We start from the raw sequence: 26,761 nt of genomic DNA, 5'->3' as shown, positions 1-26,761 counted from the left end.
AGAATATTTCCAGGGAGCAGATAGCTCTGTCCATGTAAATGAAATTAGTGTACTCAACATTCACTTTCTTTAAATGCACCCAGTGTATCTTTTCTTTTCTTATTTTGTATCTAAGCCTGCAGCACTGGTCTATATTTTATGAACACAGGCTTCATGAGTTAAGATAACACAATTAAGGCATCGCTCACTTTAAGTCTGGGATTTAAAGGTGACAGTAGCCACCGCCCAGAGAGGCTGGGCCACATAAGAATATAAAGAATAGTGGGAAGAATGATAGTTATTTTTTACTGAGTGCTTACCAAATGCCAGATTTGTGCTAAGTGCTTTATTTCATTTAATTATTGCAGTATCCCTATGACATGAATACTGTAATTATCTCTGTCTTGTTGACAAGGCAACTGAGGCTTTGAGAGATTAATTTGACCTAAGCTCACAAAGACAGTGGATGAGGGAGACAGGGTCCATTTAGGATCATTTTATGCATTTATAAGGCACCACTTTCCCAAACTCTGGAACCACAGCCATACCTGTACTGTAATCCTGTCAATAATGGTTTATCTTTGCATCAATATCAAGTCTTTGAGGAATGCTAAAGTGTGAAGTAGTGATGCACAGATGTGAAGCCAGGTTGTCTGACTTTTTTTCTTTATGTCTTAAACCTTTTAAAAAAGATTTTATTTATTTATTTGAGAGAGAGAGAGAGCAGAGCATGAGAGCATGAGCAAGGGGAGGGGCAGAGAGACAAGCAAACTCAGAACTGAGTAGAGGACCCCAGCTCTATCTCAGGACCCTGAGATGCTGACCTGAACCCAAGTCAAATGCTTCATTGACTGAGCCACCCTGATGCCTGTTCATGTTTTAAACTTCTATTCATGTTTTATTTGCACACTTAAAAAACTAAGCATTTCAATAATTAAAATCTTTTGAACAACAACAACAACAACAGAGGGTAGTCTGGTTGAACTGGGCTGTAGGACACCTTGGACTAGCTTGGTTTCTACTTGAAATTCACTGCGGTGCCACCCAGTTGCTGCTTTACCCACATTCAAGGACCTTCTACTCTGCCAGCCACACCTGCCTGGAGGAGACAGGCCTTCCTTGTCCATGGTTTTTGATTCTTTGATATGAAAAGGAGCAGCACTGTCATTAAAAATCTGACCCAATCTCTTTGCATCTGAACAAAGTTAAATGGCTAAAAGGAGTAAAATAAGAAGGCAATGCTTGTGGAAAGTTCAGTGTCTATTGGTAACGTGTCGCTAGGATTCCTGTGTTCGCTTTTCCAGTTCAACTGTTTCTTTGCAGAACAGTGGATTTGTCTCTTCCATCTCTGCCTTCAATTTTGGCTTATTGAATTTCTCAATCTCAGCCAGATTGGGTTTGTCAGATGTGGTTTCAGAGGAAGTAGAGAAGACAGTTAAGGTAAGCAGAGTCCAGAGTCCAGTTTGTGATTCTTATTTGACTTTTAAGCTCTTGCTATCCAGCTGGAAAATGGGAGAGAATAGATATAAGCAATCTTTGGCAGTTTAAGACGATGAGCTCTATTTACTGCCTTCCTTGCTATTAAGTACTGACTCTGTACATGGTCAGGCAGGTATATGTTGTGTAATGATCACAGTTTGTTTTCTTTTTCTTAACACTTGCACATCTCTTCATCTTCACATTGATAGTTGGGGTTTTAGCCCAAATGACCCTCTTCAGTCACAAAGTCCAGAACATGTGTTCTTGTTCTCATCCTGGAGCATGACTAATAGAGACACAGTTAGCAGGTCTTCCGAATACGGCCCAGTGTCAGCGGTCCCTTCCATTTGTTCCTGGTTGGATGAGCAGAAGACAGGGAGGAAGGTGGCATTGAATTCTAACCTCCTGGGCTTTGGTGATTAAAAAGCAATCCTCAAAAAGCAGGCCTTATGTTGTACATGTTAAAGTTATATAGTGCTAAGTATATATCTCAATAAAACTGAAAGGGAAAAAAACCAACCAAACAAAAACAACATTCTTTGCCAAAGCTGTGCAAAGTTAGTAACTGTAAAAAACCAAAATAAACCTGCGAATCATCTTTCCTATGAAAGAAAAAAATCCTCAAGGGCAATGAGAATCTTACATGACAAATGAAGATATTTTTCTTTCCTTTTTTAAAAAAAGATTATTTATTTATTTATTTATTTATTTATTTATTTAAGAGAGACATAGCAAGCGAGAAAGGGAGCATGAGTGGGGGCAGGGGGCAGGGGAAGAGGGAGATCACCTGAGTTAAAGGCAGTTGCTTAACCGAAGATTTTGTACCTTTTCTAGAACAAAGTATTGACAGAACACAGAAGACCAGATGATGGTTACAGAGCAGCATCCATGCTATCAATTTTCTCATACACAGTTAAGCTAAGGATGACAGAAGGTGAAGATGCCAGAGAAGGGCGTATGGCGGGGGAGGGGTAGCTGAGAGACCAGAAAGCCAACAGTTTAACATACTAAATGGCAAGCAAACGCTTGTGTTTGACTACAGCAGCTTCAAAGAGTTATTAATGTGCTATCTGACTTGCCACCAAGGACAAAAATTTCCAGGGTATGTAGGCTACTACTAGAAACTCCTTGATAGAACAAGGAGTCCGGTAGTATCAGTAGGCAATAAAGACAAAAGAAAGGCTTACAGACTGGGACAATGATAGAAGACTGGCGGGGGGGGGGGGGCAGTACTGTGGGGGGGTGTTAATAGTGAAGTTCATGTGTAGTATAGGGAATTGATAAAGAGCTCCTGGAGCAGCTTGCCTGGAGAGCTCTCAGGAGCTCCAGGAGCAACAGATAGGGGCTGAGTCTGGGGGCAGAGGGGATGGGCCTGGGGACTGCTGCTTGCAACTGGCATGATTATACAGGTATGACTTTGATAAACAGATATTAAAAGTTAGTATTGAAAAACAAATGTTGCAGAAAATATTTTCTCATTATATTCCTTTAAGTCCCCCTGACACCTATGTTTTGGCTGTTTTGTTTTGTTGGTGGTAGTTTTGGTATAAAGGCACAGTGGGTGTTTCAGCTTTCTACGTTTTTATATATATGGGCTCGGAAAGATAGTGTACATCTGAGTATGCATAAGAAGAGCAAGGCTGTCACTTTTTTGTTATGATGATACAAAAATGACCAGGACAATGCCTCTCTGCCTACAGACAGCCAGGAGAAACTAGCCACAACCCTGAGGGCCACCATATCTGGAGGCCACTGAGTGGGAGTGCAGACAGCTCAGCGTGGGCCAGCATGGCGGGCAGCTGGAACTGGATGCAGATGAGTTAAGTTATTCCTCCCACGGTGCCAGAGGGGGCTGGTGACAACTGCTGGCACCCCTCCCCAACCTCCCCCGGCACAGATGCAGTGCTAGGAAGCAGCTGTTTTCTGATGGGGGAGGCAGAGAGCCCTGAATTGATTGAGAAAACCTGGAATTGGTTAGATAACTTCTGAATCAGGTGGAGTGAGGCCTTGACACAGATTAAGTTGAATTAAAGGACATTGAGTTCCTTATACCACTCACGGAAAGATTCGTACATACCCATGATGCTGGTTGGTCAGGGAGGCCAGGAGTGTGGCTCCAGAGCACTGCCTATGACCATACACTGCACTGCTATCCAAGAGAGGACAGGAGGCTGATGCGCTTAAAGAATCATGAAAATATGTGGCAGAAGGAGCTAAGTACCTGAAGGCAGAGGGAGAGGAATTTTGGGAATTTCAAGAAAGGTATTGTGGATTACTTAGGGCTGTGGGAATGGGAAAGTTTACCTAGAGTGATGCTGGTTGAGGTTGGCCTTGAAGAAAGGGTGTAATTTAATCCTATTCTAGTTTTATTTTACACACACACACACACACACACACGTAAAATGTATATGTAAATATATGTATATATATGTATATGTATGTAAATAAATAAATAAATATATATATATATATATATATAATGACATAAGATGGAAGCCCAGTTGACGCGTGCATTTTAATATTAGGATTAAAAGGAGAAAAATTTAAATTTAGGTAGAAGAATTCTTAGTCGTGTTATTAGATAATACGTGTTTCTTTCAAAGAAATTACTAAGATTACTCTTACCAGAAATAATTAAAATCGAAAAATTGGAAATGTTTGTAGCCTACATACCCTGGAAGCTTTTGTTCTTGGTGGCAAATCAGACAGCACATTAATAATTCTTTGAAGCTTATGTAGTCAAAACAACAAACTAGAAGTTTGTTTTGGCCTCAGAGAGTTCTTAAAATTCATGTTCTGTGTTCCTGTTTGTATCTGTTGTAAAATTTGTGTGCATCAGGAAACTGAATTTTTGAGACAAGAAATTACTATTTCCTTTTATTTTGGGTAGGAGATGGCTTTTATTTCACTGTTGAGACAAGAAAAGATAAAAATGCTCCATCTACATTCCATTTGGTACACTATCTTCTAATTCACAAAAGAGACAAAGGAGAAAGTTAATGGAGGCTGGAGAGTATGGGAGTTTTCTGTACTTTTTCTGGGCTGCTTCTGCTTGAAGTCTGGGTAATTTTAACTAATCTAGCAAAATTATAGGCTGATAAAGCCTTTTTATTGTTAGCTCTCGATCTTAGCCTCTTGTCTTATGTAGTATATCTAAATTGATTACTTCTCTGAGGGTGAAAAGCAGCTGGGCCTATCTGTAGCTAAAATTACCAAATTAAGAAGTGGCAATACTAACCAAACTAATATGTCCTTATCTTTCTGGACTTATTTGTTATTTGGATAACTAATTTAAGTTTTTGAAGATCTACTCAAACAGATTTGGGTAGGTAGATGCAGCTACCTACATGGCTTTGCATGGTTAGTGATTTCTCTTTCAGTGTTTCTTTTCACTCAAGGGATTATTTTGAGAACCTATAATGTGCCAGGCACTAGGGCTATTGCCAGTAGGCAAATGGACATTGCCATTACCTTGATGGGCCTTATATTTTAGTGAGGAAACATAATATAAACACAGATAAAGAAAAAAATATTTACAGATTATGATAAGGATTTTTTTCCCTTTGGAAATAAAAAGTGTTGGGATGGTTTAGTGCTTAAGGAAAGTTTCCTTGAGGGTATTTTGGCTGGCCTGTGAAAGATTAAAAGGAAACTGTATGGAGAATGTTCTAGAAGGAATGGTAGCAGGTGCAAAGGCCCTGTGGTCAGTGAGTTGCTAGTTCACAGTAAGCAGGGGAGCAGTGATACAAGATGTGGCTTGAACAGTTAACAGAGGCTAGCTTATTTGGAGTCTGAAGCCATGACATGGACTTGGGCCATGATTTAGGCATTATGAGTAACATGGAAGGACACTGTAGCACACATGTTAGTGCTCTCCCTCTACTCCAAAGGCTTCCTATCCTGAGGTATCCTTTCCCCACTAAGCCCTAACTGTTGTTAGGTTACTGGAGCAACTTCTTTGCCCTTATGCACAGAGAGCTGGAAGGAAGGGCTTCAGAGTGTCCACCTTGTCCATCTCCCAGCCCCTGACCAATGACTGTCAAGGTCAGCTCCTTGCTTTGGGTCTGATTAGGACTCCTCTGAGTTGAGGTGTGACACTTACTCCAGAGGCCCTTAGTGGGATCAGGAAGAAATTATACTATACTCTCCAGGACTGCCTGAGGCCTCTTGACTCCCTCCTCCTCCTTGCCTGTTTCCCCACTCTCTTATAGGCTCCTCCTGGGAATATTTCCCTAACATGCCTCTTGTAGTAAATCTTGGTGTGCGAGTCTGCCCCTGAGGAATTCAGCCTTAGACACTCTGCTGTTATTTAGTGGTTGGATTGTGCAGAGTTGGTTTAAATCCCACTTACCAGCTGTGTGTCCTTACATAAATTTCTCAACTTCTCTGTACCTCACTTTCTTCCATACAAAATTATTCATTGAATATTTACTGAATGTCTACTACATTACAGACACTCTTCTAACACTAGGAATTCAAGGGAACAAAACACAAAAACCCTGATCTGGTGGAGCTTATATTCCAGAGTGAAGGGGATAAAACAATAAATAAAACCCAATAAAGAAAGAAAGCCACAAACAAAAAATATAATATCTAAATGTTGAGAACTGTTAGGGAAAAAAATAAAATAGAATTAAGGGTACAGGGAATACTGTGGGGGTAGAAATGGATGTTGCAATTTCAAAAACATGGTCTCTTTGGGAAGATGCCATTGGAGCCTATGAAGTAGAGCAAGGAGAGGTGCCTGCAGTGTAGGAAGATGGGCAAAAAGACCCAGATGGTTGGCATGGAGAAGGGAAGCAAAAAGTAGTAGGAAGTGGAGTCAGAGAGAGAAGGGAGGGCCAGATCCTGGAGGATCTCAAAGGCCATTATAAACGTTTTGGCTTTTACTAGCCAAGAGAGTAGGTACTACTAAGGATTTTGAACAGAGCAGTAGCATAATCTGACTTTGGGTATTAAAAAGTCACTGTGGTTGCTGTGTTGTGAATATATTGGGATGGTGTGGGGCAAAGGTTCATAGGCCTTAAAAGTATGATCTGCATTAAAGGGCCAAGAAGATTAAATGAGCTATCATATGCCAAGGTCTAAATAATCTTAGCTGTTATTATTCCATAATGCTACCTTCAATAGGAAATAGAGTGGTTTTGTTGGAAGCTCTGCCTAAGGTTACTGCAGTGTAGATGTGAATGTTTACTATGTTTACTCACTGTTTTCCAGAAAAAAAAATTTGCTAACTAACTTGGGGCCTGGCAAAGAGAAGGGGATCTCTCCTGATTCTTGGCTCAAGACTACATTCAAGAGAGTGATTTAGTTTACCTAATCTTTACAGTAGATATTTATTTGTTCTACTTTGAGATCACCAGGAAGAAAAAGTAACTCAAAGTTCAGGTTAAAAAGGAAAGGTGAGATGTACTGCAGGCAAATTCTGCTTATTTTACCATTTCCTAGGGCAAGTTTAGTTTGAATAATTCAATAATTAAGTTCAATCATACTTGGAACAAGGAAAAATGACCTTGAACAAGGGAGGATAGAGGGTCCTTCACCTTTTAGTTTCTGTATTTCCTGTTGTGTTTTAACAGGTTGAGGACTCATTTTCCTTCTAAAACTTAGGCATGTGTTGGATAAAGTGTTTCTGTGCTATAACATTTTAGTAACTGATTAAGACACTTTCTCACCTTCAAAGAACTGAGGCTGTCAATATCTGGCCAGCCATCAAAATGTGGAGTACAAACAAAAATGCTACAGGGGCATCAGGGTGGCTGAGTCTGTTAAGTGTTTGCCTTTGGCTTGGGTCATGATCCCAGGATCCTGGGATTGAGCCCCACACCAGACTTCCTGCTCAGTGGAGAGTCAGCTTCTCCTTCTTCCTCTCCCCATTGTTCACGTTCGTGCTCTCTCTTGTTCTCCCTCACTCGTTCTATCTCAAATAAACAAAATTATTTAAAAATGCTACAGGAATTCAAAGATTATGGAGGAACCATTGTTAACCTGACCAGGCCTGAGACCTTGGGTCCACGGGGAGAAGTGTTTGAGTTAGATCTTGAAGGAAGAGGTGGCATTGAATGTGTAGAGAGGGAGCTTCAAATGCTGGGAGGAACATGGGAAAAGATGGAGACGTCGAGATAGGGGAAACCTATGTTAAGGGATGACTAAGCACCATGTTAGGGCTATGAAAAGTATGGTTGGATAGATGACTGGAAACCAATTAAAGCTAGAAACGAGGGTGTTTATACAAATAGCATGTTTGTCTTCACTCCTAGAATTTCTGATTAAACAAACATCAATGAGGACTATCTAGCCTGAGGTTTTAAGCTTCCTTAGTAGACAGACATGATCTAGAGGCTAAGTTCATTGAATTTATGGCAATAAACTCTCAGTAACACTAAAAGCAGTATAGAGATTTAAAATCAGTTCAAGAGGGAGCGTGACTGGGAAGCAGTAGGTGAAGGGTGTCATGACAACCTGAATGTTTGTAAAGAATATTCTTGTTTTTGCTTATTTCTGATTTTTAAGAGACTTCCTAAGGTTTTCACCTATTTTGAAATCTAACATTTAGAATGTAAAATCCTTACAGAGAACAAAGTTCGGTAATTCTTTGTCACCATTGACATTTGTGTGAATGATTTGCCTGAGACTGAATAGGAGATGAATCTCCTTTATATATCTTTCAGTTTAAGAAATTTTGTTTTCTAAAATTCTATTCCTTTTTTCCCCTTTTCTACTAAAGAATGGTTTCTGAAATATTTATGAGCGAGGCAAGTTATAATTAATGGCAGTACACTCTATTACATCAATTTATCACATTCCTAGTGGCACAGAGTCCAATTAACATCCCTGAGGGGTTCATCAAGTGTCTGCTATATTCAACTATTTAATGACAGGACCAAAATATATTATTTCTCCATAATCTCTCTTGGAGCAAAAGCAAAACCCTATTATGTGATGAAAAATATATACCCTGTCGACTATGTTTGCTTTACTCAGTACAGCATTTCCAGGACTTGGCCTGTAGAGGGCTTTCCCATAAATACTTGCTGAATGAATAGAAGGATACATGGATTAACGGATGAGTGAATCAAAGGACAGATAAATGGATTCCTTGAGAATTGGCTCTCTCCTCACCTCTAGATAGATTGTTTATTTAGAACATCAAATTGTATTCACTGCCTTTCAAATACAGAGCTTTCCTAAGATCTTTTTTATGTCTCCTATTTCCAAGTTTTCTGGAATGCTAGACCTCTCTGGACAGAGTAGTCTACTTTCAGTCCTCCTTGATGCACTTAGCAGCCAACTAGGAAGGCATAACTCCTTTTCAGCTTTTCTGAAGTTCCTTCATCACAGGTATGGGTAATATTTTAAAAGTTTGTAGACTTTTTCAGAGAGAGTTCAGCCAGTTCAAAATAATTATTAATATAACAGACATGTTGCTGAAACATAGGCATTCTTGCTCCTAGAAATATTTTATTTTTTATAAAGATTTTATTTATTTTTTCATAAGAGAGAGAGAGAGAGAGAGAGAGAGAGAGAGAGAGGCAGAGACATAGGCAGAGAGAGAAGCAGGCTCCTCTCAGGGAACCTGATATGGGATTTGGTCTCGGGACTTCAGGATCATGCCCTGGGCCGAAGGGAGGCATCCAACTGCTGAGCCACCCAGGTGTCCCTCCTAGAAATATTTTAAATGCTTAAAGATACTCTAGAATCTTTCTTTCCTCCTCGTCCTTCTCTCCTTCCCCCATCCCATCGCTCCCTTCTTCTTTGTACAATTAACTACCTATATCTTGTCATAGGGTCTGGTAGCTTTAATTTTAGAACTTGTATATTTCCTCCAAAGACACATGTCTGGATGGAAATAAGCATATTTCTTGGTAATGGAATTTTTTCAAAAATAATCCCTTCTATATGGTAACATGATATCATATGCCATGCTATTGGAATCTTGGGATTTTATTTTCTAGAATTAAGTGACCAGCTCTGTGGGAGTAATTTCTTTTTTTTTTTTTTTTTTTTTTTTTTTTTTTTTGTGGGAGTAATTTCTTAACACATCACTTTATACAACCAGGAAAACCATGACTCAGTAGCCTCCTGGATATAGTCCTGCTACACAACATGAGTGGTGAGGAATAATCTAACACTTTTTATAGCACTTGTTTTTCTACTTTGTCATTTTCAATAGTTTCTTAGAAGTAAAAAATTTCAGAATATTATCCATCTTCACTCTCTTCTTTTCCCTGGAATCTTTTGTAAAGAACCTTACCTCCTTCTCATTCTCTGCTTGCCTGTCTCCATTACCGATATCACCCCAACACTGAAGAGCCTGTCTTCTAGATGGAGAAGAGAAGCTTCACTCTTTGTGGAGGAAAGACAGAGGCAGGGAAGTCTAAATATCAGTTCTACCCACTGCCTTATTCCATAGTGGGTTTCATGCAAAGCCAGAATAGGAGGCATCCTATACAGTGTGACTTGAGGTACTCTGAAAAACCTGCTTGCTCCATCAGGCTTTATTCATAGAGATGATACAATTCAATGATTCATTGCTGGATGTTTGAGGAGTATAAAATTTGTTGTAGCTGCCCTCCCATATCTTATAAGCTGAGAGTGGAGATTGACATGCTCATAAATTTTATAAAATAAGATTGAAAAATGTTGCATTCAAGTGAGATAATAAAAGTAATAAATGGAGAAACATCACCCAGAGGAATCTGAGAAGACCATATAGAAATTAAGGTATCTCCTTTAGGGATGCAGCTATCCTAGAGAAACAATTTACCAGAGAATTATTTGTCACTAATAATTGATCTCTCATTAATGTATTAGTTCACCCACTGTTCTAGGAGAGCAGAGAGCAAGGCCCAAAGGGAGCAGTTTGGTTCTAAAGACAGAAAGGGAGGGTACACCTGGGTAGTTCAGTTGATTAAGCATCTGACTCTTGATTTTGGCTCAGGTCATAATCTCAGGGTCCTGGGATTGAGCCCTATGTGGGGCTCCTCGCTCAGGGGAGTCTGCTTGTCTCCCTCTCCCTCTGCCCCTCCCCCTGGCTACTGCCCTGGTGCTCTCTCTCCCCCAAATAAATAAATACAAAAAAAAAAAAAACCCAAATAAATAAATACAATCTTAAAAAAAAGAAAAAAGACAGAAAGGGAAGAGAAGAGTATTGTTGGAGGAACTGACGAGGGAGCAAGTGTTGCTGGAGGAAATGATGAGGGAGGAAGTCAGGATCCAGGGTGGCACTGGGGAGGAAGGACCTGAGTAGGTCATAGGTATCGTGGGAGATGAATTTAGGAGAAGGGGAGGCTGGAGATGGAAGAGAGTGGTTAGAAGCAAGATGTGAAAAGAACTCTTGGCACATCCTGGTTCTGCTGAGGTCATGGTTTCCATGCAAGCAGTGTGATTAGGAGTGGTAAGTAGCTATGTATAGAGCTGCTCCCCCAGAAGAACAGAAAATAAATGTACCTCTTACTTCTGTAAGTGCTCGCCTGCTTCTCTAGGCTGCTCCCTCATACCTCCTACAGGAAGTCGACCGCCATAAGCAGTAATGGAGGTGTTTATAGGCATTCAAGCGTCATTTCTCAAGTCACATGATGCTCTCAGTGACTTGGGAGTTCTGTTTTAGTGTCTTGATAATCCTTTGAGTTTTAAATTAATTAATGATATTAGAATGGGCATGAAAACATTTTTCTATAGCTAATGCACTACTTTTTTTTTTTTGCACTACCTGTTTTTTAATGTAAAATCTGTAAAATTCAAGTGCGTCCAGCAAATTTACCATGTCGTAGAGGGAACTGCCATTACTCCTGTAGAGACAGCATACCAAGTGGGTTGAACTTTTGGTCTTATTTAGTAATTTACTTTATGAAGCCTTACAATAAAATATGCATTTTCCCATTTTTGTATATTTGGTTTCTCTCTTTTTCTAGTGTGCATATGTTTACTCATAAACACACCTAAACATTTGAGTCCTTCTGTTATTTCTTGTAGAGTATGAATTTTCCCTAATACTTGAGTCACCAACTGCAAAGATGTGTTGAACCTTATAGTTATTACCTATGTCTAAAAACCTTGACTTGGGGCCTGTTTCTATTAATATGGATTTGAAGAAAGCATGAACATGTGGATAATATCTTGAAATGTAATACACTGCGCCCTGAGAAATAATTTAAACCTAAATTTAGACCAACATTTGCGAATCTGAGAAGTGTGGAGGAGAGGGAATACACTGTGGGAAAGAGAGAGAACCTTTTTTCTTGTTCAAAAGTATGTGGGTTGATGTATTTTTATATCTTTTTTTTTTTTTTTGTCTGTGACAGTGTAGGCTTGATAAATTGGTGAAATTTAATGAAAGAAGTAACACACATATTCCTATGTGTTAGTGAAAATTATGGACAGAAGGCCCATTTTGTGAAGTTAAAGGCCTAAATAAATGTAGATTCATTACAGTAAGATCTAGATACCATATAAGAACACACATTCCCTGCTTAATTTAACTACTGGGAATAATCATTACTGCTAATATTTCATGTGTATCTCTACATATGTGCAAGACACAGCGTTATGTGCTGTACAGAATACATTTGCCTTTCTTTCTGCATACCTGTGCTCTTCTTTTATTTAGTGAATTCTGACTCCAATGAGGCTCCACCTCCCACTATAGAAATAGAAATCTTTCCCCCTTCTTCCATTTCACTAGAGTGCAGGGATTTGACCATTTGATTTAGGCTCTCCCAGTCAGAAGCTGTTAATGAAAGGAAAAGGTACCAAATAAAATCCATTCTGTTTGCATCGCAGTAGATGTTACTGCATCTGCAATATCCCAAGAAAGTGCTGGCAGGGCTTTCAGTGGTGACACCTGGTGCCCAGCGTGGCAATGGCTTTGCTGTTCCTGCTTGATGGGGGCAGACTATGAAGTGACTTCACATTCCAGGGGCAGCATGATGTGGTGATTAAGTGTTAGACTTTGGAACCAGACGATCACTTGGGATTGGATTGAATCCTAGATTAACACTTACCAGCCATGTTGATCTTTGGCCAATTACTTAACTGTTCTTTGCTCCAGTTGCATCCTCTATAAGTTGGAAGTAATAAGAGTTGCTACTACTTTGTGTTATGGAGATTGACTCAGTTAATATTTGTAACATGCTTAGAATGGTGTCTGAATCCTAGTAAACTCTAGTAATAGGGGAACATTTTTCTAGGAAGTAAATTCTAAAGAATCAGTGAGAGAAAATAAGATTGATTTGTGTTCATGCCCCTGAGACTAGCTTAATTTCTATACTGGTTATCTCTATAGTTCTTAAACTTTGTGGGAAGCACAGGCAGGAGTGTAACAAGATATTTTAAAATTTTGAGGGAAACACAGTGATATTTGACATCTATTAGACATCATGACAACTACTAACTCAGAGTAGCTCAAAGTTTCATTAGTTCTATGTTTTTTTTGAGAATGTAATATCTTTGCCAAGCCGAATATTTGGTAGTGCCTATGGTAGAAAGCAAGTACCACGTGAAAAATCAATGTGCAAGAGGAAGGGAGACTGGCATTTTGTAACTTGATTCCAAGATTTGAGAAGTTGTGCAATGCCCTATATGAATAGATCCCATTAATAAATGCGATGGCTTGTTTATTCAAGAATAAAAGAAAATATTTTTCCTTCAACAAAGTATACTTTTTAAAAAATTTCAGACAGCCACTTATTTTTTAGGACCTAAATATTTATTAAATTGTTTAAGCTTAACTACTTAACCCACAGAACTGTTAGGTGTTTCTTTTGGTCTAAAGACATTGTAAAAATTACTATGCCAACCAAGATGCTCTACACCAAGAAAGTCCAGGAAACTGGAGCAGAGTCACATTTTCAGCACCAAGCATTACTCTCAGTCTGGCACAGTGGTTGATGGAGTATGGAGAATGTTAAGGGTCGAGTGGAAATTATTAGAGTTCCCCTTTCCTACAGAAATAGAAGCCTAAAAGAATAGCACATCTCTAAGGAGCACCATTCAGAATATTGTCATTTATCTCCCTTGTCTGGCCAGTACAGGAGGCTGATAGGTCATAAAGAATTATAGTTTGGGTTTGGAGAGAATTTGTGTTTGCTTCTGTCGATTTCTTTGGACATTATTACTTCAAGATTACATTAAATCAGATTTCTAACTATAAGTTTTGTAGGAAAGGAGCGCAAATTTAGGAAAAGATCCATGAGGGGAATGGCTTGAGGTTACAATTCTCCTAGTGCAACTGTTGAGACAGGATTGATGCATTGGACTGGTTGTTGTCAGTTTGGCACCTATATCACCAGTCCCTTCTAACTCCTGAATTGAAGTTTATTGATGAGAATAATGTGGAAAATTTTTGAATGAGGAGATGAGGTGGACAATTAGTACTTGAAGGTTGTGAGGCGATGAGAGGCTACAACTTGGTCAGCACACTTGGTTTCCACCGATACCACAGCTGACACAGAGCTCTGCACAAATCACAGTTTGGGGGAAGGAGTGCCACAGATATCATCTCAAACTCCAACACCTCAGTGGTTGTGGACTTCACAGATCTCTCCATAATTCTTGCCCAGTAAGTCCTTCTGGTCCTAGGCCCCAAGGCTCCTTAGACTCCTGGCAACCTCATCTTAATTAGGGAAGGTAGGGAGGAAAGGACAGAGAATGGATGTAACCAAGCATCTTCCAAGTGCCTTGAAGTACTCCCAAGCACAGTGCTAAATGTCAACAGATGACTGGGAAGCTTCATTCAGGCAGGACTCAGATCCATCAGGGGCAGTTTAGTGTCCTCTTGTGGGGTGAAGACTACAACCAGCTGTGTTGCTGGCTCAGGAACAAAAATATGCAATGTACATTGTAGAAGAAAAATCATAAATATCACCTATAGTTTTGTGACTTGAAGAAAAATGGACTGATATGAAAAATATCTGCATTTATGTATACACACTTTCTTCTTTCTTCTTTTAACCCTTTCCTTGTGCCCTGTAAATTTCTATAGTTACACTAATGGAAATTTCTATAATCAATAGGTTACATCTTATTTAATATGGAACTATAAAGTAAAGGAGAAATAAACTTATCCCAGAGATCCTGACTTAGAGCTGGATACAATAATGGATGTATTTGCTTGAAAGTTTATAGATAAGGAGGAGGAGTATATGAGAAAGTTGAAATGCCAAAGGAATAGACTGTGATGGATATTTTCCATTCTTTTTGCCTTCTCTTTTTTTTTTTTTTTTACAACCTTTTAAAGTTTAGGAGCATTGCAACCCAATGAGTGGGCCTCTCATTATAGAAACCAGAAACTCATTTCTCTGACTTCATGTAGCTAAGTACAGGTATGTGACTCAAGTCCTGCCAGTGGGATACATTCCTACAGTCTTTGAAGCTAACTGTGCTAGAAGAAGAGAGCCTACAAAATCTATTCTGGTTTGGATGATAGAAGATACACCCAGTTTCTCAGAAGTAGCAGTGACAGAGGTTCTAATGACAGCATCCTGAGCCCAGCGATTCTGAGGTTGGTGGTGCAAACCATGGTGTCCCTGTCCAGTGGGGATGGCGGTGCTGTCTCTAGCTGCTCTACAGCCTGATGGAAAGCCCTGGCTCTGGCTAAATAGCCTCAGTGTTTGTTCTGGCTCTCTTATAGTTCGTGTAGTTACTTAAAAACATTTAACAATTTTTTTTCTGCTTAAATTAGCTAGAGTTGACTTCTGTTTTTGTTTTTTGTTTTTGTTTTGTTTTCTTACAACTAAGAAGCTTATAATGCAATTACTTTTCATGCATTGTCTTTGTTTTACAGGTGAGAAGACAGAAATTAAATAACTTGCTCCATATCACAATGCTTGTTAATAAGACTAAGGATATGAATTTATATTTAGTTTCTATAACTTATGTTTATTAATTTTTACTTATAATCGATTATATAAAAACAATTTTTCAGTTATATATAGTGATGATATCAATGTCTTGGTTTTTCTGGTTATTTTTACTTATTCTACTTCTGTCTAGTTATGAGTCATGAAAGATAATGAATTTTTTTCCATTATATTTAATGTCCTTTGTTCTCTAGGGCTTGAAATGTACTTAAAACTCTCAGTAGTATCCTTGTACAAATATTTAATTGAGCAATATCATTGTGCCTTCACTTTTTTTAAAACCAGGATTCCATTTTACCTATGTTTTACTTGCATCTTTTTTTAAAATTTATTTATTCATGATAGATATACACAGAGAGAGAGAGAGAGAGAGAGAGAGTGAGAGAGAGGCAGAGACACAGTCAGAGGGAGAAGCAGGCTCCATGCCGGAGCCTGACACGGGACTCCATCCCGGGACCCCAGGATCACACCCTGGCTAAAGGCTGGCGCCAAACCGCTGAGCCACCCAGGGATCCCTGCATCTTTTTTTTTCTTAGATGAAATCACAATGTAACTGTGAAGTTGAGTCCATTTGGGAGCACAGCTGCCTTTGTATAGCAGGAGGCAATAGAGAAGCATTAAAAATAATGTAAAATCAAATAGAATGACAAAACAAGCCCACAAATGTGCTTGTACGAAATCAGAAGCTGGCAACTTCATTCACAATCAGTTGGTTAGGGTATAGAAATGTTTTCAAAATTTAAAATTCTTGGGGTGTCTGGGTGGCTCAGTTGGTTAAGCAACTCCCTTTGGCTCAGGTCATGATCTCAGGGTCCTGGGATCTAGCTCCACATCAGACTCTCTGGGAGTCTTCTTCTCTCTTTCTCTACTGATGCTTTCTTTGTCTCTCTCAAATAAATAAATAAAATCTTTAAAAAAAATAAAATTCTACTTTGTGGTTTCAGTAGTGATGGTAGTCATTTAAAGAGGCATAATGATAGTACTGAATGTATCCTCAGAAGGGAAGATAACTTTTAGTCAGTAAAATTGCTTCTGTATTACTTGATTAATATTTCTATTCACATATCCAATGTTGTCATGAATATTTCACACACAGATATACAATGTGACATATTGTGCAGAGATACATTTCTGATGAGAGTTTAAGAGAATTAGAATGTTCTTTTTAAAAGCCTAATATAGCAGAATTATTATTTACTTGAACAACCTTTCTTAGGTCAAGCAATCAAATATTCAAGTGGTATGGAAAAAAGATTGTGTTAGGTATAAAAGACCTCTTCTCAACACATTCTATCACTGCTGTTTGTCTTATGTTAAAGTAGTGTTTGAGGATCAAACTATGAAGATAATTTAAACTATGATCATATTTACCATTCAAATGCACTTTAAAAATTCATGAGATGACTACAAAGATTTGTCATTCTTTTAGCATCTTCCGTACACGAGGCACTAAGTACAAATGCACTTATTCACTGCAGCACAAATGGCAGGAATCTGGACCCTAGTTAAGCAAGAGGGCTAACAACTTCCTCTAGTTGTACTCTCACATGGACATGGCCACTCTCAACCAAAGTCCATGAAATGGGTTTAGCTTTTATTTCTGACAGATATTGGGTTGAAGAAATTTAGCAATGTCTTATGATCCATCCTAAGGCAGGCACCGATGACATGTCCTGTTTTTTGTTTTGATAGGATTTGCACTGACCCGAATGTGAGCCACCAGCTGATGTATCCTTTGGTCCCATGAACCAGCACAGCCGTTGGTATATTCTTTTCTAGAAGCTGAGTGAATGGAATGCTTTTCTCCTCTCAGAGTTTCAGTGGCTACCCCCAGGTAGATGACTACTAGACTTATATTTTTACCTTTGGTCTCTCTCCAGAGTTTCTTATATATACTTCCAACAGGTAGAGCAGAAATCTTTGTTGAGCCATGTCTTCGTTCTTCAGGAAGTGCACTAGTAGTGAGAGGAGCGAAATTTCAATGTCTGCCCAGAGGTAGGTGGCAATGGGAGGAGAGATTTACCCCTTTGCCTTTTAATTATTAACTTTCTCTCTTTTTTAGCACTATTCAGATACTCGGTGAGCAGTATGTGTTAGAACAGATTGAATGGTTTGGTGACAAATATGGAACAAAGGCATTCCCTTATTATGAACAAACTTGTGAATTAGAGATGTCGCCTCCATGGCTATGGTTTAAAGGCCTGCAATCCTCCACTGTGAGGTGGAATGTGACAGAGGATGAGAAGTTTCAAAAAGCTTTGAGGAGTCCAAGTGCTGTTGCACAATGATGAGTGACTATTCCCAAGTTGGACACATCAGCTCTTTATTCTGTTTTTTTCCCCCTTTCCTTCTTATTAGGTGCTGTACAATACTGTGTGTTTGCGTTGCCCACTGTATAAACATTTAATGGAATAGGATAACACTGCTGGGATGTGGAGAGCACGGTAGTCCTCACCACAGGGTGTTCCTCTCATAGGAAGGTTCTCAGCTGATCATAATGGATAAGATCTCTCAGAGCAGAAGGGGCTTCGACTCTTAAATGCACAAGGAGGGGACCACTCATCAAATATTCTCAAGATTTTTCGGCTGCTGTGACCAAAATGAGCATAAGTTATGCCTTTATTGAATAATATGGATTTAAGTGTGGTGTCTCTTATAAAACATATTTATTAACCATGAGAACATTTTATTACATGGCTACAGCATGCTATGCTGTTTCTGTCCAGTGCCCATGTGTAGGTATTTGCAAATGGTTGTCTCCAGGAAACCACTGAAAGTTAATTCCAAAAAACCTAGCTTCCTTGGCTTCTGGCTTAATTTGCAGGAAATTTAGAGCATCAAACACATTTTAGAACAGCAGTCTTATATGTCAGAAGGTCTGAAAGTCAAAACACTAGTATAAATAGCTTTGTTATTCACATACTGCAAATGGAAACTTTTAGGCATAATATATTCGGTAGCCAAAGAACTCTGTTTTCTCCCAATAATTTGAAACAAAAGAGTGAAGAACACAAAATGCACCTTGAGGGAAGAAAGAATGATACTTTGTTGCTACTGAATTCACAAATTTATTAGGAAAATTCATTTTAAACTTTAGGTTTAATATGTCCTTTTTATCATGGGTGAAACTTTTCTGTTTCTACAGTAGAAAAATGACACTAATTTAGTTCTGTACTTTGCCAACCCCTGCCTGTCACATTTTTTCAAATGATCACAATTGTCCATCAATTGTTACAGCGGAATAGAAGATTGGGCTGTGGGTTGGGTCCTGTTAAGGATATATACAGATTTCCAAACAACATTAATAAGGATGATAACTTTTCTGTAGGATGATAACTTTTTTGTTTGCTTTGTTTTGTTGTTGTTTAACTTCTAGAATAATGTGAACAGTTTTCTAGTCACCAAGACTTTGAGAACATTCTTACTTTCAGAGCCTTTGTGATCTTGGAATGAGGCACTGTTCCTCCCACAGTTCAGTTTGTATTCCTTAAACCGAGCTAATTGTCTGAGGTCACAGGACTCTATTGATGGTTTTGCATGTACCAGTAGGTATTGTGAATCCGCCTGGAGAAATGGATCGAAATAGGCAGTTAATTCAAGGTTTGAAAAATTAATGTAATCTGCAATTTTAATGGTGCAAGGAAATTTAAAGGTCTCTTAGTTCAACACATTTATTTTGCAGATGAGAAAACAAAGGTCCAGAGAGGCCTTAGGTTTTGCCAAGGGTCACTTAGCCAGTTGATGGCAGAGCTGGTTTATCAGAAAAAAGGATTTTTACCTCATAATTCAGAGCTCTTTCTTTTAAATTATGAAATGTTAAGTCACAGTGAAAATCCCAGAGAATAATATGACAAAATACCCACCACCCAGTTTTGTCAAATCTTATCATTTTTGTTAGCTATACTTCCTTTTAAAAGATTTTTTGAAGAGACAACCAGATTCAGTAAAGCCCCTCATAAAATTTTACTATAATATTTCTCATACTGACTTCTAAATTTGCTATTATGTGAAGATGCATAAATAGTATCTATCTATATATGGCTGTTTTACATGGGTGAGAACAGTATCTAAGTAGAATCATATTTTTTATATTCTTCTGAAGCTTGCTTTTTTTTGCCTACCATTGTTTTTGAGATTTTTCTTAATGCTGAAGTGTATAGCTATGGTTTATTCATTTTTACTGCTTTCCATACTGTGAATATATTCTAATTTATTTATCCATTTTCCTGTTGTGAATATTTAGATTTTTAAAATGGCATTAAAAGCAATGCTTTAATAATAATCATTTTTGTATATGTCTCCTTGTGCACAAATACATAGATTTCTTGACTATATATTTAGAAGTTATAATGCTTCAACATGACACAGTATTGTCAAATTACTCTCTACAGTGTTGTGCCTCAGCGTTATGCAATGCTAAGCTGATGGATAGGATATGGTTCATCACTGTGGTTTCATTTGTATTTCCCATATTAACTGTAAAGTTGATATGTATCAACTGGCTATTGCTGAAACACTGTTGGGCAATCAACCACCCTAAAACTTAGAGGCAATCATTTATTTTTGTGGGTCTGCAGGCCAGTGGAATGGCTCTGCTTCAGGACTCAGGTCTGTGGATCCATATCTCTTCCCTGTGTCTCTTAACCTCCTTGGGCCAGGGAGCTATCTAGTGATTGTCTTATTGCACCAAAGTCAGGAGCACAAGGTTATAAACCCCATTAGTCAAGGACATTTCAAGTTTTGCTTGTGACATTCTGCTTATGTCCCATTGACCAAAGCAAGGCACTTAACTGAATCTGATATCCATAAAGTGGGGAATACTCTACCCCTTATGAAATTATGGCATAGGCATAAAACTACTATAGAGAAGGAAAGAATTGTCACCAACACATTTATTAGTCATTTGGTTTCATCTTTTTTGAATTGCTGGGATTGCTTGCATTTTACTTATTGTTTTGTAGATATTCTTTATAGAAGGTGGATTCTGATTTTTATCAATTATAAGATGATGAAAATCTTTCACTATGTGGCTTATCTCTTCGCTTTTGATATTTTTCTTGTAAAGAAGTTTAAAATTTCACTTCAGTCTAAATACTTATCAATATTTCCCTTTATGGTTTGCGTTCATTGTGTTTTGTTCTAGAAAATTATCTCTATTCTGAGGACATTAATATATTCTCCAGTGTTTTCTTCTAAAATTGTTAAAGTTTAAATTTTACACCTAGGTCCATGATTTGCTTGGAACTTTAAAATTTTTTCTAATACATTTTCCTATAAATTATCTTACCTATTCAACATAAATATTCATATTATTTATGAATAATAAAATTTGGGTTCTTTCTTTCTAATTCTTGAATATTTAATTTATTTTTCTTATGATACTGAACCAAAAAAATGTTGAATAGAAGTTGTGCAGCAGGTATCCTCTTCCCTCACTGATTTTAAAGGAAATATTTATTTTTATTTTTTAAGTTTTTATTTAAACTCCAGTTAGTTAACATACAGTGTAATATTAGTTTCAGGTGTATAAAATAATGATTCAGCACTTCTGTACAACACCTGGTGCTCATCGCAACAAATGCACTCCTTAATCCCCATTACTCATTTAACCCACCCCCCATCTCCTTCCCCTCTCATAACCATCAGTTTGTTCTTTATAGTTAAGAGACCGTTTCTTGGTCACCTTCTCTCTCTTTTTCCCCTTTGCTCATTTGTTTTGTTTCTTAAATTCCACATGTGAGTGAAATCAATGTGGTATTTGTTTTTCCCTGACTTACTTCGCTTGGCATTATACTCTCTAGCTCCATCCATGTCATTGCAAATGGCAAGATTTCATTCCTTTTTATGGATGAATAGTTTTTCATTGTATATATGTACCATATCTTTATGCATTCATCTATCGATAGATACTTGGACAGCTTCCATAATTTGGCTATTGTAAATAATGCTGTTATAAAATAGAGGTACATGTATTCCTTCAGATTAGAGTTTTTGTATTCCTTGGCTAAATACTTAGTATCTGGTTTCTGGCTCATAAGGTAGTTCTATTTTTAACTTTTTGAGGAATACTGGATATTATTTCCCAGAGTGACTGTACTGGTTTGCACAACAATTCCTCTTTCTTCGCATCCTTGTCAACACCAATCATTTTTTGTGTTGATTTTAGCCATTCTGACAGGTGTGAGGTGATGTCTCATTGTAGTTTTGATTTGCATTCCCCAATGGCCAGTGATGATGAACATCTTTTCATGTGTCTGTTGGCCATCTGGATGTCTTCTTTGTAGAAAAGTCCATCCATGTCTTCTGTCCATTTTTTAATTGTATTATTTGTTTTTAGGGTGTTGAGTTTTATAAGTTCTTTATAGATTTTAGATACTATCCCTTTATCATATATGTCATTTACAAATATCTTCCCCCATTCAGTAGGTTGCCTTTAAGTTTTGTTAATTGTTTCCCTCACTGTGCACTGTTTTCACTGACATTTATCAAGTTGACTTTCTACTTCAAGTAACCACAGGTAGGCTTGTTTCTTCCTGGCTATGGCTGAAAGGGACATAGGGGGATAATAGACTCTAATGCTATGACTGTGGTCAGACTGATTGAGAGCCTTCCATGATTATAAAATCCTTTTAATAGAAAGGACACCGTTACAAAAGGGAAATGTTGCGGGTACCTGGGTGGCTCAGTGGTTGAACGTCTGCCTTTGACTTAGGTCATCATCCTGGGGTCCTGGGATCAAGTCCCATATCAGGCTCCCTGCAGGGAGCCTGCTTATCCCACTGCCGATGTCTCTGCCTCTCTCTCCCTCTCTCTCTCTCTCATGAATAAATAAATAAAATCTTAAAGAAAAGGGAAATGTTGAGAGCAAAAGAAATAAAACTAAGAAAGATGTTGAATATCTTAGTCTCCTTTCCTTCTTTACTCCTTAGATAGTTCAAATCCCAAACTGAAATCATCCTCCTCTCAATGAAACCACACATAACTGTTATAAATCTCATTATTGTCTTTATTCTCACCTAGTTCTTAGTTTTATACAAAATGTATTCTTATCCAAGATTTGTTAGATGTATGTGCGATGTAACAGCCTAGTTAGAGTGCTATCTCCTTGAGGGATGAGAGCATCTATTTTATTTCTTCTTTCTTTCAAAGTACTTGATACAAATAGTACCCAAATAGGGTACTCATCAGTCCTTGAATAATTACCTAGTGGTTTACTGATAAATTAACTGATTGCATTACTGGTGACTGGAGTTATATATTTCAGTGCTAATATAGTGATGGAAAGAAGTGGAGATGGGATAAACAGTATTGGGGGTGGGAAAGAAGAGAGAAATAGGGAGAGAAAATGAATGAACGAATATAGATATACTCTGGAAAGTGCTTTCCTCTGTGAAATGAAGCTTACAAGACTGAGTCTCTTCCCTAACAAAAATATAGTCAACAGACATCTCACAGTTCCTTGACTTCCTCACCTCAATGATGTTTCCTTCCAGTCTCCTTTAGTTTCCCAAACTCACAGAAACATTCTGAAACTGGTCAATACCAACCTTTCTCTATTTCAACAATCTTTAACTCCAAGTATAACACTCTGTAGTCATCCTCCATCCTGCCGTACACTCACAGCTGTGTTCCCACCTCACCTTTGTTGACTTCAGGGTGTCTTCTAGCCCTTTCATTCTTCAGTCTCCTTCCAATCAATCACCTGCCCTTACCAATCGAGTCAGACCCAAGCCCAATATTCAATACTTAATCTATCACCCATTCACCACCTCAAAAAAAACATTGCAGCTCCCTTACCTTACTCTCTTTCTATTATCTGATCTAATAGACCATAAACCTGGATCTATCCTTTTATTTACCTTCACAGCTCCCAAATCTAGGGAAGTGAATCAGCTGCTGGTGAAAATAATGCAGCAATGCAGATTCAAGTTGCAAAAAATTTGAATCTCTGAACCCCCTTCTTTTGTTTCTTCTGCATGTTTTTATATTTTAATTTAATTTAATTTAATTTAATTTAATTTAATTTTTAAATTTGAGTATAGTTAATACATGATGCTACATTAATTTCTGGTGTATGGCTTAGTGATTTAGCTTCTCTGTATATTATGCTGTGCTTACCACAAGTTTCACTGCCATCTGTCACTGCACAACACTATTACAATATCATTGACTGTATTTTCCAATGGGTCTTCTTACCTCTAGTCTAACTCCCTTTAAATGTATGTGTAGCCTCAGAAGGATGTTGAATGCCCAGCACAATCTGACACAGTGTGTACTACAGACATGTGATAATAGATGGAAATCGTCCACATTGCTATGATAATAATTTCTCTAAACAAGTACCTCTAAACAAATATTTTGCTCTTCTGCTTTAAAAAAATAAAAATAATGGTTCTAAGTAAGAATTGAATCCCTTAGCCTACCATGCAAGACCCTCTGTACTTATTTCAGTCTCTTCTCCTTTGACTTCCAACCCTTAAAACATGCTTATGGAAAACTGAGCACCCCAGAACTCTTCTCTCTCTGTCCTGTTTCACAGATGAAGTACTGATGGGGTTTTGTCACAATAGATTCCATTTCAAAGTCTGGCTAAATGACTGTAAATAGGTCCCTTCATTTCTTTGAATTTCAGAGTTTGGTTCTTAACTTGAAGTGCAGTTGCATTAGAAAAAGTGTATATAGACTGATGAGAACACACTGTATATATCTTATGTTCCTTCATATCTTTTTACTTTACTTAAAAGTGATATTTTCATGTGTAGCACATAGTGGGTTCCAGTAATTATCAATATAATTTCATGTGTTTTTCCTACTGCTCAGAATGACCTTTGAAACTTTTCTTTCCTGGTTGACTTTTAATCTTCCTTCAAGATTTTATTTAATGTTTGTCTAATACAGAGAGCCTTCTTTTAATGGCAGACCAGGCCAAATGTCTCTTCTATATTGTTTTAAGGCACTCAGACAACTCATACACAGCCTTTTACACATTATATTAAAATAATCCTTTCCCCTTTATTCCCTTTCTAACTGTTGTGAACATCTGTAAATTCTTAATAAAAAATGTATTTTCCTCTAAAAAATAAAATAAAATAAAATAATGCAAGATATATATCTGCCTTTCTTACTTGCCTATAAGTTTCTGCAGCCTAGTTTGTCTGCCACTGACCTCACATCTGACATACAGAACATACTCAAGACACTTGCTGGACTGATATGTAAAAGTAGAAAGCAAACAGTGTTTGTTTTATTAAAACATTTAAGGATATGAACTGTAACGTGTTGGGAGAAAAAAAAGGAAGGTAGAAACACAACTATATATAGGTTGTAGTATTCAAATAACCACTGATAAATTGTTTTAGAAGAATTAGGTTTAATATGGTGTGATGACAGGGAGATAAAAAGCTTAACTTAAAATAGCCTATCCTTCCTTTATCTCAAGTTGACTTTTCAACATCAGAAGAAAGTCCACTGGCTCTTATGTAGTAACTAAATAGCTGAGTAGAGCTAGAAATGTGCAGGAGCTTGTATTTTTTTAAAAATTCATTTTGGGGATATTGGGGCTAAATAGAACAGAAACAAAAATATTTTTTGGTTACTCATGGTATTTCATTATTTGGAACAGACCAATTCTTTTTTTGGCCATGCTCTTGCCTAGGAACTCCTGTTGTGTGTCTTTTTTTTTTATGTGGGACTCTGTGGTGTGATTTTATTTTATTTTTAAACTAATAATTACTCAAGCTCCTGCACATTCCTGGCTCTACTCAGCTATTCAGTTACTAGATAAGAGCCAGTGGACTTTCTTCTGATGTCTCTGTTATGTGCCACTTCTAGCACTGCAATGTACATGGAGCTTAATGATTGCTGAGTTATAATAGAATGTGCCTGGTTTATTAGTTTATAGGATTATTTCTGCATCATCTTCAAAAGAGCAACTGGACTGTTTACTTTTTGGTTTCCTAGTTGATAACCAATTATATTAACTGGAATAGTATTTAATCTCTTTTTTTCTTTAGAACATGAGAGACGTAATGACGGAGGAGGATCCCATCCTTGAGGAATATTCTATCTCCTTCAATGTTTCCATTATGGTATTATACACAATGACTAAATCTCACCATGATTGTGTTATTATGTAAACCTTACTGGGAACTTTCCTTCCTGTTTCTTATAAGTATTCTTGCCAAAAGTCAAGAGTACAATTCACTCAAAGTGGCCAATCTATACATCTCATTGACAGTATATAATCCAAGTATATATCTTAAAAAGAGTAATACCAAAATGGCTTTCCTTAGCCAAGTATTTTTAGTTAGCAGACAAAAATTTATGATGATAGAATTGATAAATATTTACAGCTTGTGGCCTATTCACCTTTGAGAAGGACCCCCCCCCCCCCCTTTTCATAACATGACATACATCAAAGGATCAATGGATATTCTGTTTTGGAAGTTAAGAAAACTACCAATGTTTTTAATCACTTAAAAAAAAAATCCCACCTCCAGAACTAAGCTGTGGAAGATCCAGCAAATAGATATAGGAACTTTTATCAAGCAACATCTTTGTACTTTATTTAGCCTTTGTCCAATATTTGATAACCTTTGTAGAATTCTACACTATGAAATGAATAATCTGCTCCTGGAAAACTTTCCAAACCTTTGTGCCTACAACAGAGATGGTAATCCCTTACTATTGTACCCAGATAGGTCATTTATTGTGAGCCCCGTGAGGCACTTGCAAAATTGGCATCCCTATGTAAGCATGATGATTTGCCTTTGATATTTGTTGGTGTTACCCAACTGAATTTGTAAAGTATCTTTTTTAAGGTAGTAATTTCAAATAGCCACTCCAGAGGTAAAATGGTCATAAAAATAGTGAAAAAAATTTAATGGAGATTTAACAGAAGGGATATATAGTTGGTTTTTCTTTTTTTAAAAAACTTAAAATAACTGATAAGGGGCACCTGAGTGGCTCAGTTAGTTGAACATCCTACTCTTAGTTTTGACTCAGGACATGATCTCAGGGCCCTGAGATGGAGTATCTCATGGGGCTCCACATTTAGTGGGAAGTCTGCTTCAGATTCTCTCTCTCTCTCTCCCTTTGACTCTCCTCCTTCTTGCTCACTTTCTCTCTAAAATAAAATAAATAAGTAAAACCTTAAAAAAACAACAAAATAAATTTCTTTGAGCAGAAAACTCCTTTCTTCTATCATTGTATTGCTTGTTATAAAATTCAATTTAGGTGTCTTGAACTTACACTTTGGATTACTGACTTAACACACATAATAGAATTAGACTTTTCTGTATTAGGATAACAAAAACTTTAAAATAATTGGGACTTTAAAAACTATACATGAAAAAACAAAAACAAAAAAACCCCCCTATAAATGGCATAAATTGCTATTTTATTGTGAGGATCTGAGATTCCTTGATGTTCTCTGTTGACTGAGG

At 37.5% G+C, this 26,761-nt stretch overlaps 1 protein-coding gene and 1 long non-coding RNA gene across 2 annotated transcripts in view; one reads left to right on the top strand and one right to left on the bottom strand.

Moving 5' to 3' along the window:
- Positions 1-26,761, top strand: part of LOC140599712 (uncharacterized) — a 64,964-nt gene that overhangs the window by 13,877 nt on the left and 24,326 nt on the right. Inside the window, exon 2 of the long non-coding RNA XR_012002671.1 lies at positions 17,010-17,151. This is a non-coding gene — a long non-coding RNA (uncharacterized lncRNA). The remainder of the gene's footprint in view (positions 1-17,009; positions 17,152-26,761) is intronic.
- On the bottom strand, positions 1,257-12,468 carry LOC112923856 (thymosin beta-4-like). The gene is made up of 2 exons (XM_072764935.1): positions 12,462-12,468; positions 1,257-1,450 (listed from the first exon to the last, which is right to left on the bottom strand). The coding sequence occupies exons 1-2, from the start codon at positions 12,466-12,468 to the stop codon at positions 1,257-1,259; spliced, it is 201 nt and encodes a 66-aa protein (XP_072621036.1).

This window comes from Vulpes vulpes, chromosome 7 (assembly GCF_048418805.1).
Source record: "Vulpes vulpes isolate BD-2025 chromosome 7, VulVul3, whole genome shotgun sequence".
NCBI classification, from domain to species: Eukaryota; Metazoa; Chordata; class Mammalia; order Carnivora; family Canidae; genus Vulpes; species Vulpes vulpes.
This window is presented reverse-complemented; position numbering and strand designations above follow the sequence as displayed.